The sequence below is a fragment of the Crocodylus siamensis genome, chromosome 4, assembly GCF_052110815.1.
Source record: "Crocodylus siamensis isolate JL-2025a chromosome 4, ASM5211081v1, whole genome shotgun sequence".
Taxonomy (NCBI): domain Eukaryota; kingdom Metazoa; phylum Chordata; order Crocodylia; family Crocodylidae; genus Crocodylus; species Crocodylus siamensis.
Genome location: NC_143398.1, coordinates 115,982,992 through 116,002,655, shown reverse-complemented (window position 1 = coordinate 116,002,655; position 19,664 = coordinate 115,982,992). Strand labels below are relative to the sequence as shown.

At 44.0% G+C, this 19,664-nt stretch overlaps 1 protein-coding gene across 4 annotated transcripts in view; it reads right to left on the bottom strand.

Annotated features, from left to right (window-relative positions):
* Positions 1 to 19,664, bottom strand: part of CALD1 (caldesmon 1) — a 280,641-nt gene that overhangs the window by 113,866 nt on the left and 147,111 nt on the right. For 3 of the 4 annotated variants that reach the window (XM_090043519.1, XM_090043515.1, XM_090043517.1), the window contains exon 3: positions 15,372 to 15,483. In XM_090043519.1, the coding sequence (XP_089899645.1) occupies positions 15,372 to 15,442 (71 nt within the window). In that variant the 5' untranslated portion in view covers positions 15,443 to 15,483. Of the gene's footprint in view, positions 1 to 15,371; positions 15,484 to 16,071; positions 16,325 to 19,664 lie in introns of those variants that run through there. The other variant, XM_090043516.1, reaches the window with a different exon arrangement.

The following is a 19,664-nucleotide window of genomic DNA, read 5'->3' as shown; positions in this document are numbered from 1 at the left end:
ATATTGCTCTTTCACAGCAATATTTCATATAGCAATATTTTGAATGGGAAGAAGAAAAGAAACAAGAGTGGATGGGAAAATAGATCATCATAATAAGCTGAGTGTGGTAGAAGCGTAAAAATCACCCACGTGGAAAAGAATGGGCAAAAGGTCAGTGCGCTGTCCAATAGGGCTGTGCGAGGCTTTGGAAAGAGCTTCGGATCTGGAGAAACTTTGGACGCTTTGGGGTCCAAAACAGCACATCCAGGTCGCGGCGCTGGCCCCTTTGGCTTCCGGAAGTGGTTCGGAGCCGCCTCGGTGATCCAGCCGTAGGGTATAATGGGGAAACAATAAAATAGCTGTAACTTTGTTGTTCTTTGTCTGATTTAGATGAGATTTTCAGGGATCGTAGACTCTGCTGAAAATACGAAGCCTCCCAAGTTTCAAGAAGATCAGTGCAGGGGTTTGGGGGGAACAGCACCCCAAATTCTTGAAAGCAAAACTCAAGTCACGTCTAGGCATTACAACGTAGCAGGGTGAAAACTGCAGGGATAGTAGCACTTATTGAGGCAACAAATCCTGCCAAGTTTCAAGAAGATCAGTGCAGGGGTTTGGGGGGAACTGCCCCTCAAGCTGGGGACAAGCAAAACTTGTGCCATGGGTGCTGTGTCTGTCTTGGGGTGGGTAGGAGAGACACTGCTGCAGGCCTGGCTGCTGAGCTGCTGTGTCCCCAGTTACCAATCAATCAATCATGATTCACTCAGCTCAATACACAGGACCTAGCTACTACATAACAACTAAACAAGCAGCAATTAGCACCTACAAAACCAGGCTAAGGAGAGGAAACAATCAATACAGACAATCAACCGCCCCAAGACAGACACAGTCTTGGCAGGAGTTTTGCCCATCAGCAGCTAGGGGTGCAGGGCCCCAAGACCCCCCCTGCACCAATCTCCTGCACAGCTGGCAGGCGTCACAGCAGGGGCCACCATCCCTGCAGCTGTCACCCTGCTGTGCCTTAACACGCAGAGTCCACTTCAAGAAGGTCAGTGCAGGGGTTTGGGGGAAACTGTACCCCAAATTCTTGAAAGCCACTCATGTCACGGCTGTGTGTTACAACACGGGGGTGAAAACTGCAGGTCCACTTCTAATAATGCAACTCTCCTGAAATAAATTAAAACAGCAAAAGAACCCAGTAGAGTTCAAAATTCACAGCAAGGACAGTGCTACTTAATGGAAAATGTGAGCCTACTTTCCACAGCATCTTGTGCTCTATGTATACTTAGTTAGTCTACAAGGTGTGCATCTACCCTGCTATGAACCTACTGCCAATCTGGGGAAGATACAGATCAGATTTCCACTTTCCTTATTCCCTACCCCCTTATCTTTCCCCCACGGTGCTTCACTTACCTGGAAAAGATAATGCTGCTCCAGTTTAGTTTCTATTGTAGTTCTCTAGCAATATCTGTTTGCAGAATATTGCTTGCAAGCAGTCATCTACAAGTAAATAGTATCCAGGCTGAAAAGCCAAGGGCCTTAAACCTCCCAGAAAGCAAGGAATCCTACTGGAAGGAGTATCTCTGGTGCTGGTCCCATGACTACTTCAGCCCTACAGAAGCCTCTAAGCTACTGCCTTCTGTATGGTGGCCAATGGTCATTCCACTTCCATAACTGACCTACCAACTTAGCCCTGTCCCCTCCCTAAGCAATTCCCATTACAGTGTGCAGGACAGCATGCTGTGAGTACACCTCAGGCTCTAGTCTGTGCCCCACAGAACAAGCACTCCCTCTGTATGACCTTCTCATGTTTCCCAAATTCCATAAAGCAAAACTTCACTGACTGCACTATTTATCTAACTCTACACCCAGCTAGCTCCAGGAAAGGGTAGGACTTGCATGGAAAGAGTTAACAATAAAATAACAGTGAAGTCACTACCTGATTGGTTTGGAAGGAGGCTTCCCCCTCTCACCACTCCTAAGCCCTTTGGTACACAGAGAAGTTACACAGATTTACCTAAAAGCAGTTTTTCTATATAAGCCTCAGGTTTATGGACTGACACCTAGGCAGGGACAGACATTACACATAAACTGGTTTAAGTGATCAAAAACTGGTTTAAACCTGTAGCAGAACAGATGTTCAGTGCACATAAACCAGCTTGAAAATGGCTGAAACCAGTTTGAGATAAACCTGGTTGAATGTAGTAGCAGACTTAACTGATTTGGCTCAAACCTGTTTATGCAATGTCTGTCCCAGACACCTTGCTGGTTTAAGTTAAATCAAAGCCCCCAGCATCCCAACATGCTCTCTGGGCTGGGCAGGGCTCTCTGCTCCACAGCAGAGCTGGTCCTTCCCCTCTGCTCTATGGCTGGAGCTCTGCACAGACTTGAAGGCCCAGCAGGGGCTGCTGGCTTCCCCATGTCCCCCACTACTTGCTGCTTAAGCAGAGATCCCTTCCTCCTTTCTGCCACAACAGGGACTGTAGCTAGCGTGTGGTATGCTAACTAATGCCAAGAGGTGTCTGTGTGTGTCTCTCTATCCAATTTCAGTGGGACAGGCAGACAGATTGCTTAGGGCTTTTGCAGCTAATCAACAGGTCTGATGGTAAGCTGTTTAAGAAGTTTGAAGTAATGTGGAGAAAGGCTCTTGTTTTGCTAACTGAGTGATACTGACTTATCAGCCCCCAGCTGGTTTGCTCGCCTGTCAGTTTGCTGCAGACAGCATTAGGAAGCAGGGAGGGAGACTGAAAGCTCCGTATCATCAACAGATGCATGCACTGCACACACACCCTTGCTTCAGAGGGGGCTGGCAACACTCATGCCCCTTGAGCAGCCAGCAGGGAAAAGACCGTAGGCAGATCTCCCTAATGAGAGAGTCCTGCAGGGCCTGGCCACATGCCCCTCAGCTCAGCTTCCTGCAGAAGGGAAGGGAGAGCTGCTGTAGCCCCCCTGGCTTCTAGCCTGAGGCACTGCAGGCATGAGCCTGAATTTCTGCAGTCCAGAGAGAATATCTGTCCAGCTTCAAACCAGTTGAGCCTAGTCATGTTAGACTAATCTGCAAAGACTGAATCAATTCAGGCTCAGGCTTTATGAATGTCTGTCCTTAGCCCTAGTGTGCACCTTGAAATGAAGCAGCACCATTACACTGACATAAGTCAGGTTTAAATTAAATGCAGTGTTTATGCAATGATTTGCTCTAGTTTAAATCAAACACCTTTAGTCAAACTGGTTCACTTGGGCTGAAACATACTTCACACATGTAGGAAGAAAAAGGGAACTACCAATATAGGAGTACTACTTACCAAGCCACTACAGCAGCACTGCGTCTGAAAACACCTCTTCAAGACAGCACACTGTCCTGCTCCATCACAAGAAGGACATAGTCTGCCTTAAGGATCATGGTTTGCTAGGGGGATTTCATTTTTGTCCTTTTACTAAATCATGACTCACTAATAACCCCGCAATGAAAGCAAGATGTGCTTCAAGGTAGCAAAATTATTACATGGAATTAAACAATTTTAAAGGACAAAATAAGTAGTCTTGTATAGAAAAAAGGGTTTTTTTTAAAGAAGTAGTAAAAGCTGTTGCTCTATATCTGCCTTGATATGCCATCAGCAGCACACAAAAACTTGCAGGACATTTTTCAGGGTTCTATTATTTCTGTCTAGCTGAAGCCACATTTGATATACAAGTTAGTCTAATTACAGACATACATAAACAACACACATGCTTTTTTATTAGATTTTTTATTATGTCAACAAAAGACTAAACCAACCTGTATTTGTCAAATACCCCATCCATTTGGTTTACACTTCTTGATAAATCAAAAGAAATGCTCTATTGGAAAAAAAAAGCAGGACCTAACTCTTCTTGGAACAACAGCATGCAAGAAAAGAAGGCTATTGTTTCTTCTCCTCAGTAGCTGCCACTATTTTATCAGACTGTCTTTGGTCACAGCCTGTCAGCAATCTATAGTGACTGCTTTGTCACATGCCGACATGGCTATGGCACAGTTGTCTGTCCACATTACTTCTAGGCTGGGAAGCTAAGCCAAGCCATTCACTAACTGACTGAAAGCCCTAAAGGAGTACATCTCAAACCGTTCAACAAAAGACCATGACATCACAAGAACCATGGTCTGGAAAGGAGGATTTCTTGTTTTGTTCCCCCAGTAAGGAGACTAAGGTTAGGAACAGATATTCAAAAAGCCCAAAGCAGAATTGATCAAATCTTCACAGGTTTCTCCAACCTGGGTAGATTGGATCGGGGTGAACAGAACACATGTTCAACCCTTGGTTGGGGGTGGGGCATGAAGATGTCTGCACAGGCCAAGACATGCAGGCTGGGGGCACTCTTGCATGCCTCCCAGCCTGCCAGAGACTGCCAAGGGCAGCCGAGCAGCAGGTCACCCCGATCACCTGCTGGATACATGCCCCCAACCCTCTGTCAGCAGCAAGGGTTGGGGGGAGCCAGCACAAACTCTCTCCCCAGCCCCATATCTCCATCCCCACCAGCTGGCTGCCAGTGGCAGAGGGAGGGAGGGGGCAGAAGTGTAGGCCCCTACCATGTGCCCCTTCCCCCAGCTGTTCTGGTGGGAGGACTGGGGTCAAGTGGCAGGAGTTAACCCTTGCTGCCTGGGCCTCCTGGGCAACACGGGTTTTCTCTCCAACCCCACAAGCTGTCGGGGGGAGGGAGGGGAAGAAGGGGAATCATTGGTCTCTGCCCCAGCCCCACCAACCCCAGCCAACACAGCTGGGGGTGGTTTCCCCTACTTCCTCACTGCCTAATGCAACATGGCTTCTTTCTTCAGCCCTGCCCCCTACCAGCTGTGAGCAGTGTTGGGGAAGGGGGGAAAGTGGAGGCCTCCCACCACGTGGTCCTCCCTGCAGCTGTCCTGGCTGGGGAGAGAAGCCACACTGGCCAGGCAAGCCAAGCAGTGAGGAAGGGGGAAAGCCCCCACTGTGTGCCCTCCCCCCAACACCCCAGCTGTGCTGGCTGGGGAGGGCAGGGCAGGGGCTTCCACTCCCCACCACTCCATGGCTCAGCTGACAGGCACATTAAAGCCCCAGGGCTGGGAAGCAAAGGCTCTGCTGCCTCCACTCGGTGACATCCTTGGGGATGGGACCGGCCCAGAACTCAGCCAAAGCACATGAGCACAAGATTAAATTACCCTGCCCATCCTGTGAGGGAAGGACACAAACGTTCCTGGGATACCAGAGGACTGCGACCTAACTCAGGTTGGGAGGGGATCTGGTATAGAAGTTCAATAGTTCATCTAACAGTTAAAGTGTATTTTCAATCCTAACAGTAGCACCCTTTTCATATTCCTTTATACCACAGAAATACATTATAGCTGCATATCTCTACAATTTATATACACTAAGATTATTCTCTTCAAAGCTTGCTTGTTTTCACTCTGCTCAGCATTTAGTCTTAAATTCCAAATCATCAAGACATTTCAAAGAACCAAAATATTGTATGAAAGCTGGTAATTGGCACAGATTCTCCTTCAGTTTATTTCATGTCTGCAGCTCTGTAGATCTGATGCATACTGGCAGTGTTTGTTGTCTTCCTTCAAAACTTGAACCAGAGGTTAGAGATGGGTTCAATGAGTATGCATCTATGCCAGCTGGCAGATCCTAGAATTAATTCAGGTAACTGATAAGTAAGAACTAATTCTGACTCGTTGTCCAGATGACACTTACTTAAATTTTGTTTCTCTCATCAAAATTAACAGATACGCCTCTTCCAAACCTTATTGTAAACTATTTGTTGATTAGTTGTTGCATTTTCTTCTTCTTCCCACAAGATTTTTGCAGTAGCCCTTATCATCTCCAAAGAAAATACATTGTTTCATTGAAAATGGTGGGATATCTGGCATTTTTCCAACTGTTTAGATGTTTGATTTGGGCTGTCTGTCCTACTGAAAGCTTAGCTGGTATGACAGATGTGGTACTAAGATTATAAAACGATCTCAGCATACATACTGGATTAATATCTCAAATAACATAAACTATTTTGTTGCTTGTTGTGGGTACTTAGCACAGGAACTGCAGTGGGGTTAGCTTGGTAAAGTTTATATTGTCTAGCTACTTAAGAGAACAAAGCTCTACTTACAAAACACTTCTTGGTCAGGAGGATTAAAATGATATGAGCAAAACACACCGACACTTGAAAAATAAACTACAAGTGCCTTTTACCAGTGTTCACTAGATACCAAAGTGACATACCTTTCAGTCCAACTTTACACGCTGTCTGTACTGAGCTAGACCCTGCATTATGATATTCAGGGACAGATTCACCTGTGTGTTCCAAATACTGAGTGCCGTTCTTGGAATGCGAAGCATCAGCTGTAGCATAATAGTGAATCATACCCTCAATTTTTATGCATGTCTATTTTTATATTTGTATTTATTTATTTGACACTGTAAGTAGTCTTCTAGGAAGTGAATATCTTAGGGAAAGATGAACAAAATCCCTTCAGGTGGTTTGAAGCTCAGAGAATGTGGAGGGCAGGAAATAAAGAAAGCATTCTAGTGACTCAGTTAATAGCATTACAGGAAAAGAAACTGAATTTTGACATGACTCTGCCCAAGGAAACAGTCCTCAACATAGATGCTGTGTTTTCCCAAACTTAAAAAATTTTGCTGTTAAATTATCAAACCAGCAAGTGTCAGAAAGTTGTACACTAAGCACTTGTAACCATGTTCTGTTGAGTTTAAGTATGTATACCAAATTCTTCTTTCTCTTACACCATTCTAGACCTAGAGAAACTCTGTGGAGAAAGACCTTTTGCACTGACATATATCTGCATGTGTGTTATTGGAAAACCTGTGCATTAAACATGGTCCAAACTAAATAGGAGCGATGTTCCTTCTAATCCTTGTAATTGATACCTAACCATTCCAATGACTGCACAGAGACTGAGTCATTGCTAAGTAGCAGCAGGAAGATGCTTTCTCAGCAAATATTATTTAATAACCCTAGATTTGTAAATGCTGTTTCTCCATCCTGCCCTAGAAACAGTTCATACAAGCTAGTGGATCTGGTCCCCTTTCTGTGGGCTAAGTTCACAAAACAAAGTCAGAGTGAAAAGATATAAAAACTAGCCCAAGAATTCTACCCAGAACTGCTTGGCTCCCATGTTAAGCTTGCCGAATCACTAGACTGTCAACCACACATTACCTGCCTTAGTAAGAGTCCCTCTACACATACAGGTAAAGGCGTGATGGGATCTAATGTGCGATCCACACAATCACATCTCCCACCATGCCACACATGCATGGCAGGAAGCACAATTTTGTGGATCGTACATTAGATCCCATCTTGCCTTATTCCCAGTTCCGAGTTCCCCCTGCACCAGCAAAAAGCAAGCTCCCCTGGCTCCCAGCCATGGGGGCACCCCAAAGGTCCACATGGAAAGCAGACCGCAGTTACTGTAATACCCCAGCCATGGGGAACCCCACACACTCCCATGGCTGGGAGCCCACAGCTGCTGTGACATCTGTGCCCTGCAGGGTCTTCATTCACCCTCACAGCTGGGAGACCACAGCTGCTGCAGTCTCCCAGCCACATGGCTACACAGGGTATCCTGCAGCTGGGAGATCACAGCAGCTGTGGGCTCCCAGCTGTGGAGGTGCTTGGGGCCCCCTGCAACTGGGAGCTCCCAGGCTTGGGGGTGCACTTGGGCTCCCCCAGCCGGGAGCTCTGATCAGCTGACAGGGCTCCCAACCACAGGGGCTTCTGGCCCCACGTTCAATTAATGGTGTGATAGGAAGCAGCTATATAGTTATTATGCATATTTTGCAGAATAACTTTGTAGCTTATTCCTCTTTTTATCACACCATTAATTGATTAAAGTGTAGCCACGTAACCACATAAGGCCTGATTAACTGGTATATCATGCCTTAAGTGTAATGTGTAGATGGTGTGTCACAAAAACCTACATAATCCTCTCCCAGGTATGCTTTACAGGTAAAAGCTATCAAATTATGTTTAGTGCATCATGGTGTTCATATTTAAAGACCATGTTTTGTCAAAAGTGTACAAGTAGCCTATATTGATGGAATTTCATGGGAAAGAAATATAGGCACCAAGACACATGGCAAAGTTTAAAAACAGCAAGGATACACCCAAAGCAGGGAGCCTTGCAAATAGCAGCATTTGAGCTGGGATAACCCAAGGGCTCGAGTCTAAGCAAGTGCCATGGCCTGAGAAGGCTGTAGCAGTAGCTAGTTCAGAAGAGTGTATGAAAACAGGACTCATGGGAGAAATGTTGGCTACTCTACTGAACAAGTATACAAAGAGTCCCCATTCCCAGGGACTGAAACAATAACAGAGGTCATATTCCACAGAGGTATTCAATTGGGAAGGAGGTTGTTTTAATACATGGATTTCTTCCTCTTTCTCTGTTTTAGAGAGAGAGAGAATAGTTATCCAGATATTTTTACCTGTAAAATTTTGAAATAGCAAGCAGTCTCCGTCAAGGTATTTCGACTACTCGTGTGGCAAGATCACCCATGCCTGTTTCAGTTTCATGCTCCGGATTGCCACATCTGGGTTTTCTGGTTTTAGGCCAGAAATTGCAATATTACCAATCCCAATCATCCAAAAATCAAAAATCAGCCTCCTTCCCCTAAACACTAAGGCATCTGGTTCCTTTTTATTTGCTTTCTGCATTTTGTATCATTGGTTAATCTATTTGGCTCCAAAAGTAGCAGTGTCTGAACAAACATGTGTTCATATTCATATTGCTGATATTTGTCAGTATTGTGTAGATGAGAACCGGGAAGTGAAAGTAATGTGAGAAGCAAGGATTTTTGTGGGTGGTATCTTTTATTGGACCATCATGGCTACAACATCACTTCAATACTACCAAAACATAGAACTGAAAGTAACACATCTAGCTTAGTCTGTGAAATGAAGTGAAATACAATAAGGATAAAATAGATTTAAAAAGCAGGAAAATAAAGCTTTCCATTTTATTTACCATGGTAAACTTGGGTCCAAAATTATTTGACTTGATACATTTCTAATGAGTTTGGTACTTTCTTTCTAGTCCCTTAGAACAGTGGTTTTCAACCTTTTTTCATTTGCAGACCCCTGAAAATTTTCATATGGAGGTGCGGACCTCTTTGGAAATTTCAAATGGAGATGCTGCCCCCTTTGAATTTTAAGTGTGGGTATTCACACGCATTTGATTGCTCATCTTTTACAAACCCCTTAGGTACAGTCTGCAGATCCCCAGGGGTTCATGGACCACAGGTTGAAAACCACTGTTTTAGAAGATCTCTAGCCTCTTCAAGAAAGCAGCATCATCCACTAGGTAAAGTCCACATGGTCTTGTGACAATGATCCTTTCAGTGCTTTGCTCTGTAAAGATGAATAAATCACTTCACTCTCCTGTGGCTCAGTTTTCTTGTTTGTAAAACAGAAAAAGTGTCACCTCTCCAGTCCTGTAAAATGCTCTAAAATTCACAGATAAGAAGCTCTATCTATGTTGAATAAGTGCTAAGTTACTAAGTTTTGTAGTAGACCAGCCTGATTGAAAGTGGCTGCTTAAAAGAGTTCGAGGAGACAAATCCTCTAACTGATGCTAGCCAGAAAGTAGAGAAGTGTGGCAAATTAGAGACTAACTGGTTCAGAGAGGCTCAGGGGTTAGAGAGGGTCCAGAGGCAGCTGGAAAAAATGATAAAGGCCTTGGAAAGCAAGTCACACAAGGAGATGCTGAAGGATATAGGCATGTTCAGGTTGTGGAAAATGTGCTTAAGAGGGGATGTGATAGCAGTATTCAAATAACTGAAGGGCTGCCATAAAGAAGAGAGAAACATCCCATCTTGCTGCAGACAGTAGGACGTGGACCAATGGCTTGAAGTTGCAGCAAAGTAGATTTAGATTGGATTTCAGGAAAAACTTCTTCACCATTAGAACAGTAAGGCAGTGGAATAGACTGCCTAGGGAAACTGTGGACTCTCCATAATCGGAAGCGTCCAAGAAGAGGCTGGAAAAGCATCGGCCGGGGATGATCTAGGTATGTCTATGTTCTACTCTGGGTATTTCCCATTCTTCTGGACAGAATGACTGAGGTGGGCCAGTACTCCTGCTGGGATGAAAACCCAGACATTCCTGGCTAAAGGGTCTTGCCCGCCTGCTCAGGGTCACTCACACCAGTCTCCATATTTGGGGTCAGGAAGGAATTGTACTCAGTGGATTAGATTGGTACAGACTATGTGGGGGGTGGGGGTTGCCTTCCTCTATAGCGTGGGACATAGACCTCTTTCCTTGGATCTCTTGAGCATATTTTAACAACCTTTGCAGCAGTAACATTTCGGCTGCTATGGCCCCCTGCTTTACTTGTGGCAGATTACAGTGTTATGCCTTATGGCTGTGCCAGAGCTGACTGTAGTTTTACTAATAGGTTAGACAATGGATTTGTACAGAGTGGGTTAGATAGGGATGATCCTGCCATAGTTATAGAGTTGAACTAAATGACCCCTGGAGGTCCCTTCCAATCCTACTTTTCTATTATTTCTATGTAACCTACTTTGTCATATACAATGGGTTGACGCTGAAATCAAAGGAGTTACCCTATTGTCAATGGCCTCAATACAGGACATGGGTACTTTGACAGAAACCTTGTCCTGGAACTCGCCACACCCTGTATGACTCTAGTGTGAGTTTTTATATTGTTATTTCCACCAGCATCAAAATCATGAAATATTTTTGAAAGAGAATGTCTCACTTTCTGACAGGAGGCACATAATACCCAAAGCAGTACTCTGCATTTTGAAGGTGACTTGGTTTCAAGGGGGCTTTTCAAAAGTGTTAATTGGGTAAGCTCCTCAGTTGTCCTAAATCTATGTATATGCAGTGACAACGAAGAGATTCCAGTTTAATCAGGTAAAGATTTATCCCTCCCCCGCCCCACTTTTTTTGTTTGTTTGTTTGTTAGTATATAATTTGTAGCTTTATTGGGCCACTGCACTTTAGATATGTGTGTGGAGGGTTTTCCTGCCACATATTTCTGTAGCCCATTTTTGTACCAACACCTGTTGTGGCACAACATGCGCCCTGTGACTGGAAAGGTGGAGAGTTCATCCGAGGCTGCCACTGCCACTGTCACACAAATCTTCCACCTTGGATAGCTCGGTTAGGGCTCCAAACAAAACCCAAAGAAATCAACAGAAAGATTCTCACTAACTTTAACAGGCTATGGATTAGGACCTCAGACCTTATCTTACCATCAGCCTGTGCACAGACTTCCCACGGACATTTAAATGCAGGATACAGCTTCCATTCTGTTGCATATGGTGTCACTGGCTAGCATGCACCTGTTGGCTCTGATTATCTGTGGCAATCACAGACTTCTACAATGGCAGCAGAATGAAACAATAAAGTCAGAAGTGATTGCAAAAGAGAAGTACTTGGTTTTAGTGTATTTTACGTTCACTTCACACTGATGCAAAGGACTGCACAATATACAGGCCAATGGAAAATCACTCTCCTAGTTTTTGAAGAGGAAAGCCAGCTTCCTCATATCACTCCTAAGTATATTCATCCTGTCAGGGCTACATGCAGCAGCTAAGTCACTGCAGGCATGGCCATCTCCTTGCCCTGTCATGAGACATGGTTGCCTCTGTCCCCTTCAACCCTGAAAACCAGCTGGACTGAATTTGCTCCATATGGAATTCTGCAAATTAACCACATGCTCAGGGAACACACACATATGGCTTTTTCATGTTGTTAAAAGGATAGCACAGAGTTACTTAAATAGGATGAACAATATGGGCTGAAGTGGAGTATAGATACCTTTACCTCTGGGTCACTGGTTCATAGCAATAAACTGCAGTATAGCACTGTACAATATAACAACTGTACGGCTGACAAGTATGAAATAGCTTGGTTTCAGTCCAGTTTGCAGTATCCTTCTGTACAGGTGTCTCTATCACAAGTATACTTACCCTCAGTTGACGCTTATAATAGATAAACTAAATGTTCATAGGGACAGAGGAACTGCCAGCTTTAATGGTTCATCTATTCCTCTGTCCTGTCTTTGACAGTTGCCAACACAGGAGACTTCAGAGGAAGGTACAAGAAACTCTACAGGATGCATTCAGTGGGCCCCACAATCTCAAACCTAGAGACAGTTTCTTTAGAACAGGGCTCAGGTCCATTGACAGAACACTGCTAAAATTACCCAGCAGGGTCAATTTCCTACCATAAAAGTAGTCATTTAGTCCCTGATGCCATCACAATGCTAACTTCACTTAAAGAATAAAATGAAGATTTTTTTTCAAGATAAGGCAATAATAAATAAATAAAAACACCGTTATATTTACATATGCAAGGACTTTTGTGGTATGATTCTAAAGTAGAAGAGAGTCACAAGACTTTAAAAAATCATTCCCAGGAAGGGACTAATATGAATACTTAAACACTTATTCACTAATGATCGTGCCAACACTGTAGCCCTCAGTCAGGATTTTAATGGGACTAAGTAACAGAGTTGGCAGCTCTTAACACAATTTGATCTTGATTCTCACAACATTAGGGCCTTCTCTAGAAACCCTAGTTGCACAATGTCATGAGACTCTCAGCTTCAGGCCGAATCTCAGTTTTTAGGCTTTGTGGTTGCAGAAAAGAGTTTGACAATGTAACCTCTAAAGCCTAAAAAATGGAAAGCGAACAAGAACCCAAAACATATTATTGTTAAGATCTTAAGATTTTGAGAGCAGCCTTATAATTTTTAAGGGGCTTGACTCATGATTTTCAATGTGAGGTTGGCAATACCAGAGAGAATACTGAAAAATTTTGCTTACTGCAGCTTACTGCTATAAGTGCTCATTTGTGTGGGAAAAGATATGGAGTGATTCTGCAGTAATTTGGCAGTAAAATTACTGAAGCTCCTGAAAGGGATACGGTACATGGAAATGAGCCTCATTACTCCAAGACATGCTTTCATGGATCTTATTTACCTCATTCAAAGAGACTACCACAGTAATACCAACAAAAATTCCTACAAGGGGGCAAATAAATCATTCAAGGGCAAAAGCATTCCTTTGAAGAAGGAGGCATTATAGAGCGAGGTGACTGTCATTCCACTGATGCAACAACCTTTATTCATGACAAGTAAATACCTATTCCCCTTGGATGGCAGACCTATCCTCCACTAATGTTCCAGTTAGGGTGTATAGTCCCTGTAATGGATGTAGATTCCCTGACAAGTGGTCACTGGGCTTGTCCCCATGACATTAGCATTCATTATGCATGAACACAGAGACTACAGTGAACCATCTTTCTTAAAAAGGTTGGGTTTCCTCATAGCAGCTACCTGCCAGCTCCTGATTTCTGATGCCCAAGCCCAGGTTCCAGCTGATCTCTGCATTGACATAGTCAAGCTGCATCCATGATGTCCAGGCAACTCCATATTGACAACCCCAGTATGGGTGGGAGTTTTCCTAATAACATTTAGAATGTCCTCTTATGGAAATTTACATTCTAGTTTTCCTTAGTAGAGGGAGTGCCTCTCAGACTACACTACCCAGGATCCTTTACAAGAATACATGGTTGGAGAGTAGATTATTAGCAGCAATGTCCATCTTTCCTTTCAAATAAAAAGAAGATAAATACCACATGTGCTCATTATACTGGTAAAATGGTTGCACATGGAATAAATGGATGCTCACCAGAACTGGGAACTGCTTCACCATGTGAGAAATCTGAATATTCTGAGGCTTCAGATAACAGCAGGCCTCTTCCAATCAGCAAGTGTGACTGGTACTTAAATCAACATCAGCAACTGCAACAAACACACTGTTTTACTCTAATTTCTTTCTAAATTAACTATGGGGTGAGAAGTACCAGCTGCATAGTCTGGAGACAAAAGGTCCTCTACTTAGTCAAACAGTCCAGCATTGGCATCAGCTATGCAAGATTCTTTTACACCATTCAACTAAAATTAAGTAAGGCAGGCCTAAAGGGGATATGGGGTGAGCAGGTAGTCATTCTCCACGGATCCATTCAATCCTTGGCCTCCTTGTTGAGACTGATAAAAAGGCTGGCAATTGCAGTGCCGACTTTTGCAATTTCATTCCTGGTTGGCCACACTGCGTTTAATTATCTGCACGTGGCTTTGCAACTTTTCAGAACTGTTTTCTACACTGATGTCAGACAGATATACTATTCTGAAGTACAGCATTTTACTATTAGAACAACAATAAGTAAAGGCATCTAGCAGGTCTAATCTCTTTGGGTTCTTCTCCTAGATACTCGCAGTTTGAAAAAAAATACATAGGCAAGACTTTATTTAAAAATAAGATAAAAATAGATATACAAAATAAAGACCCTATATTACATCCCCTGATTTTATTTCATTTTGAAACGAAGTACATTTCCCCCTGCATGGTCTGAAACCCAAATACTGCAGCATTTTTTCCAGTACATGAGAAACTCAGTATGAAAATGACTAGAAACAAGAGTAAAATTGACCTTGATGTTTTCAGTATACAAGCCAAAATAAATGGGGGGGGGGGAGAAAGACAGCTTAGTGAGGAGTAAATTATATTTTTTCATTACTGCAGTTCTTATCAATTGAAATCATCTGAATAATGAAGAAGGATTTTTCTTTTTGTAATATAATGGGTCAGATGCCCTCCTTGCATGTAGATCAGAAGAAACTCTCAAATCAATATAATTTCACTGGTCTAAAACAGCAGAGAGGTATAGCAATCTCAGTCCCAATACATTAAAGCTGTTCCTTTAATACAATCTTGTCACCATGCCCAAGCTAACAATATTAACTTTTAGGATCAAACTTCTGTTCTTATTTGCATGGATTTTAATTTGGTGTGGCACTTGTAATTTACACAAAGGGGATGCAAACCAATTATAAACATAATTTGCAAGGAAGTGTAAGTATTTTGGCCCACAATTTGCTGATCTGCCATAATGAGTAGTCCAAGGGGTTTGCTTCCATGTACATTTGAAACCGCCCAGTTTTGGCTCTATTCTGAAACACTGGCACACTTATTCCAACATGACAGCAAACAGACATATGACATCTGAAAATTAACCACTTGCCCCATTCCTATCAAAACTATGAATAATTGCACCTTGCCCTACTACACTTTCAGTGCTTACAGTAAGACACAAAAGTTAAAGCCTAGCCTTTTCCAAAAAAACTAAGGGAGTAAGGTACTCAGCTTCCACTCACTTTTACCCTCCTTCATAGAAACAGGATCTATTGCCATTTTTTCCCCAAACTTGCCGTTTGCGAGGTCTGTTCAGTAAACAGTGTCCCACTCTTAGATATTTAGGCATAAGAATCTTCAAGCCACTGCTAATAATTTTTTTAAAAGATCAAACCCCCATCACCTTTTTGCAGTGCAACACCTCACCTCTCTGCTTCAAGGCGCATTTCCTCACGCTTTTGCCTCCTGAGTTCCCTGCGGCGTTCAAAGTCATCCATGGTGCCTGCTCAAACTCTCGAAGCTCCGAAAAGCTCCAAATCTAAAAGGAGGAGAGTGGACAAATTACACAGAATACAATGGATGCATTTACCCAACTGAGCTAAATCAGTTTTGTTTTGCTTTTTAAACTCCACTGCAACTATTTTCTTTTTCTATCAAGAAATGTAACTTCCACAGTATTGCTGAGATAAACAAGATTAATGAAATGCCTAGTAGGATAAACACAGCCCATTCCTGAGTTTAGTTTCCTACTTAAAATTAAATCAACATACATTAAACTAAGTACTGTATATATCTGCTAGCCGCAGTCTAGTTGTTCGTAACGTCACAGGTCTTTTCCTGCAAACAATAGCAAGAATTCAGCAAGATTGTAACTCTGTTTTTTTACTTTAAATTTTACTGGAAACAGTAAAATGCTACACAACAGATTTCTTGTTTTCCCTAGCTGCACAGATAAAAAGACGTTCTGGAAAGGTTAACCCTAAAAAAAGAAAAAGAGAGCAAGAAAAGAAGCCAGAGCTTTTAAATACCACCCAGAAGGATCCAAGTTACGTATAAATCCTACTTAAGGAACCAAACATAGTGATATTTTCTGTAGTTTAATCCATGTATTTTAACCATGCCATACCTTCTTTTTTGATGATTTAGTCCATGAAATATTTCCCCTTTATACTTCTTCATATACAAAGCCTTTTCAGCCTTGGTTTATATCCCATCAAGCCGAGTATTACAGAATTCCCCTGCAGCCCCCAAACCAAAAATGACTACCAGAAAAGGGAAAGCTGTTCTCTTTTTGTCCCTGGTTTGTTTACAGAGCTGTCAGTGGTTAGTTAAACTCTGCCTGGAATCTGGCATTTAAGGCCTGCTCTAAGATTGCTTCCTGTGTAGAGCTGGAGGCCTCAACTTCCTCTGGAAATCTAGCCTAGACGCTGTACTCAGAGGGTTTTTTTTCCCCTAAAAACATTTTCCAGCCTTTTAGTATGAGACCAGCCCTTTGCACTGCAAAAAAAACTTCAGATGCAGTCCAGAATTGAAGCATGTCTCTTAAATACTTGCAATTTAAAGGAGACAAGGCAAGCTGCATTCATGGGTTATTTAATGTTTTTTTAAATAATCTGTCTGTTTTAAGATTTTAATTTCTGACCATCAGGACAGTGTCTGAGCACGTTCCACTTAAAATCAATAGCAGTAATGAACTTCTTAGCAGCTTCTGACCCAACCATTTGCTTTGTTTCAGGGTTGAGGTTGTTCTCTGTTTGCTTCAGGGGGGTTACAATGAAATGTGCCTGTGATGAGTTTGATAGTACTTGTAAACATTTCATATCTTTTAAATAAAATTGATAAGAAAGCAAAACACACAGCAATATTACCAGAAAATTATAACATGACATTTTTCACATTCGTATTTATCAGTAGAGAGAAGTAATTAGCCATATTGGACCTAGTGCTGGCCACGGGTGATGACCTGGTGAGGGGGCTGCGGGTGCTCAACCACCTGGGCGACAGCGATCATCACCTGCTGGAATTCACCATCCAGCGCAAGGTGGCAAAGGCATACAGTAAGGCAGCAGCCCTAGATTTCAGGAGGGCAAACTTCAACGAGCTAAGGAGGATAGTTGGGGATGCGCTGAGTTCCCAGCGGGGAGGGGAGCCAGATGTCCAAGGAGAGTGGTCGCTCCTTAAGCAGGCGATCCTCCAAGCCCAAAGGCAGGTAATCCCAACGAGGATCAAAGGGAGCAGGAGAGCACACAAGTCTCCATGGCTCACCAAAAGCATCTGGGAATGTCTCCTTGCTAAAAAGGAGGTGTACACCCAATGGAAAGAAGGGGTCATCACCAGGGATGACTATTCTGTAGTCATTCAGGGATGTAGGGGGACAGTTAGGAAGGCCAAGGCAGAGGTGGAATTAGGACTAGCTTCTCAGATTAAGGACAATAAGAAGTCCTTTTTTAAATACATAGGGGGCAAAAAGAAGGTCCCGGGTAACGTGGGGCCCTTGCAGGATGCGTTGGGAAATTTGGTCATCACACCACACAACAAAGCTAACATGTTTAACAGTTTCTTTGCCTCTGTCTTCCTAAGTAGGGACCAGAACAGCCACCTCCCTGCTGGGCTCCCCTCGGGCCCCAGGGGAGGCACACCTGGAACAGAGGTTAGCTTCTGGAGGGGCTGGACGTATTCAAGTCAGCCGGCCCGGACAATCTCCACCCTAGAGTCCTAAAGGAATTGGCCGAGGTCATTGCAGGACCTCTGGCACGGCTTTATGAGCACTCGTGGTGCTCTGGTGTAGTGCCGGAGGACTGGAAGAGGGCCAACGTGGTTCCAATCTTCAAAAAAGGGAGGAAGGAGGACCCAGGAAACTATAGGCCGGTTAGTCTTACCTCAATCCTAGGCAAGCTGTTTGAGAAAATTATGTTGGCACACATCCATGAGGGGCCAGCTGGGGACTGCATGCTTAGGGGCAACCAACATGGGTTCATCAGTGGCAGGTTCTGTCAGACCAACCTGGTGGCCTTCTACGATTAGATCACCAGATCATTAGATGCAGGGGTAGCAGTGGATATAGTCTTCCTGAACTTCTGGAAGGCTTTTGACACTGTCTCTCACCCCGTTCTCATTAAGAAACTGGGGGGCTGTGGTGTAGACACCCACACAATCAAATGGGTCGCCAACTGGCTGGAGGGCCGCACCCAAAGGGTGGTAGTGGATGGGTCCTTCTCAGCCTGGAAGGATGTGGGCAGTGGGGTTCCGCAGGGCTCGGTCCTCGGGCCCGCACTGTTCAACATCTTCATCAGTGATTTGGACAAGGGGGTAAAAAGCACCCTGTTCAAATTTGCTGATGACATTAAGATGTGGGGGGATGTTGGTACACTAGAAGGAAGCATCAGGCTACAATCAGACCTAGACAGGTTACAAGGGTGGGCGGATGTGAATAGGATGGGATTCAACACAGACAAGTGCAAGGTGATGCACCTGGGGAGGAACAACTAGCACCATAACTACAGGTTGGGGAACTCCCCTCTTGTCAGCACAGAGGCGGAAAAGGATCTTGGAGTCATCATTGACTCCAAGATGAATCATGGGCCAGCAGTGTGGGGAGGCAGTCAGGAAGGCCAACCATACCTTGTCATACATCCACAGATGCATCTCAAGTAGGTCCAAAGAGGTGATCCTCCCCCTCTATGCGGCACTGGTCAGGCCGCAGTTGGAGTATTGCATCCAGTTCTGGGCGCCGCACTTCAGGAGGGATGTGGACAGCATGGAGAGGGTCCAGAGGAGGGCCACTTGTATGATCAGGGGGCAGCAGGGCAGGCCCTATGAGGAGAGGCTACAGGACCTGAATCTGTTCAGCCTCCAAAAGAGAAGGCTGAGGGGGGATCTAGTGGTCTGTTATAAACTAGTCAGGGGGGATCAGCAGGCATTGGGGGAGTCACTATTCCCCCGTGCACTGCCAGGAGTGACCAGGAATAACGGTCACAAGCTGGCAGAGGGCAGGTTTAGGATAGATATCAGGAAGCGCTACTTCACGGTCAGGGCTGCTAGGATCTGGAACCAACTTCTAAGAGAAGTGGTGCAGGCTCCTACCCTGGGGGTTTTTAAGAGGAGGTTGGATGAACATCTTGCTGGGGTCATTTGACCCCAGTATTATTATTTTCTGCCATGGCAGGGGGTCGGTCTAGATGATCTACTCAGGTCCCTTCCGACTCTAGAAACTATGAAACTATGAAACTGTATTAGTCTGAAGTCAGGCAGAAGGCAGGGTGATGCACCTTATAGACTAACTGAATCAGAGATGTACAAGCTTTCATGACCAAGACTTCACTTCAGCAGATGCTTATTGATGAAGATGCTAGCTGGTGCATATGATTAAATGATCATGCTCATGACAGCTTGTATATCCCTGATTCACTTAGCCTACAAGGTGCATCTCTACCCCGTTAGCCATTCAAAAGCCTTGAAACATAATCTGCCTCTTTTCCACACTAGTAGGGTCTTCATCCTGACAGAGCTAAATGCAGCCCCTGGTTTCTTGACTGGTAGTAGTGGAATCTGCACAGTTCATAGAATCATAGAAAATTAGGGTTGGAAGGAACCTCAGAAGGCCATCTACTCCAACGCCATGCTCAAAACAGGACCAGCCCCAACTATATCCTTCCAGCCAAGACTTTGTCTACCCAGACCTTCAAAACCTCTAAGGATGGAGATTCTACCACCTCTCTG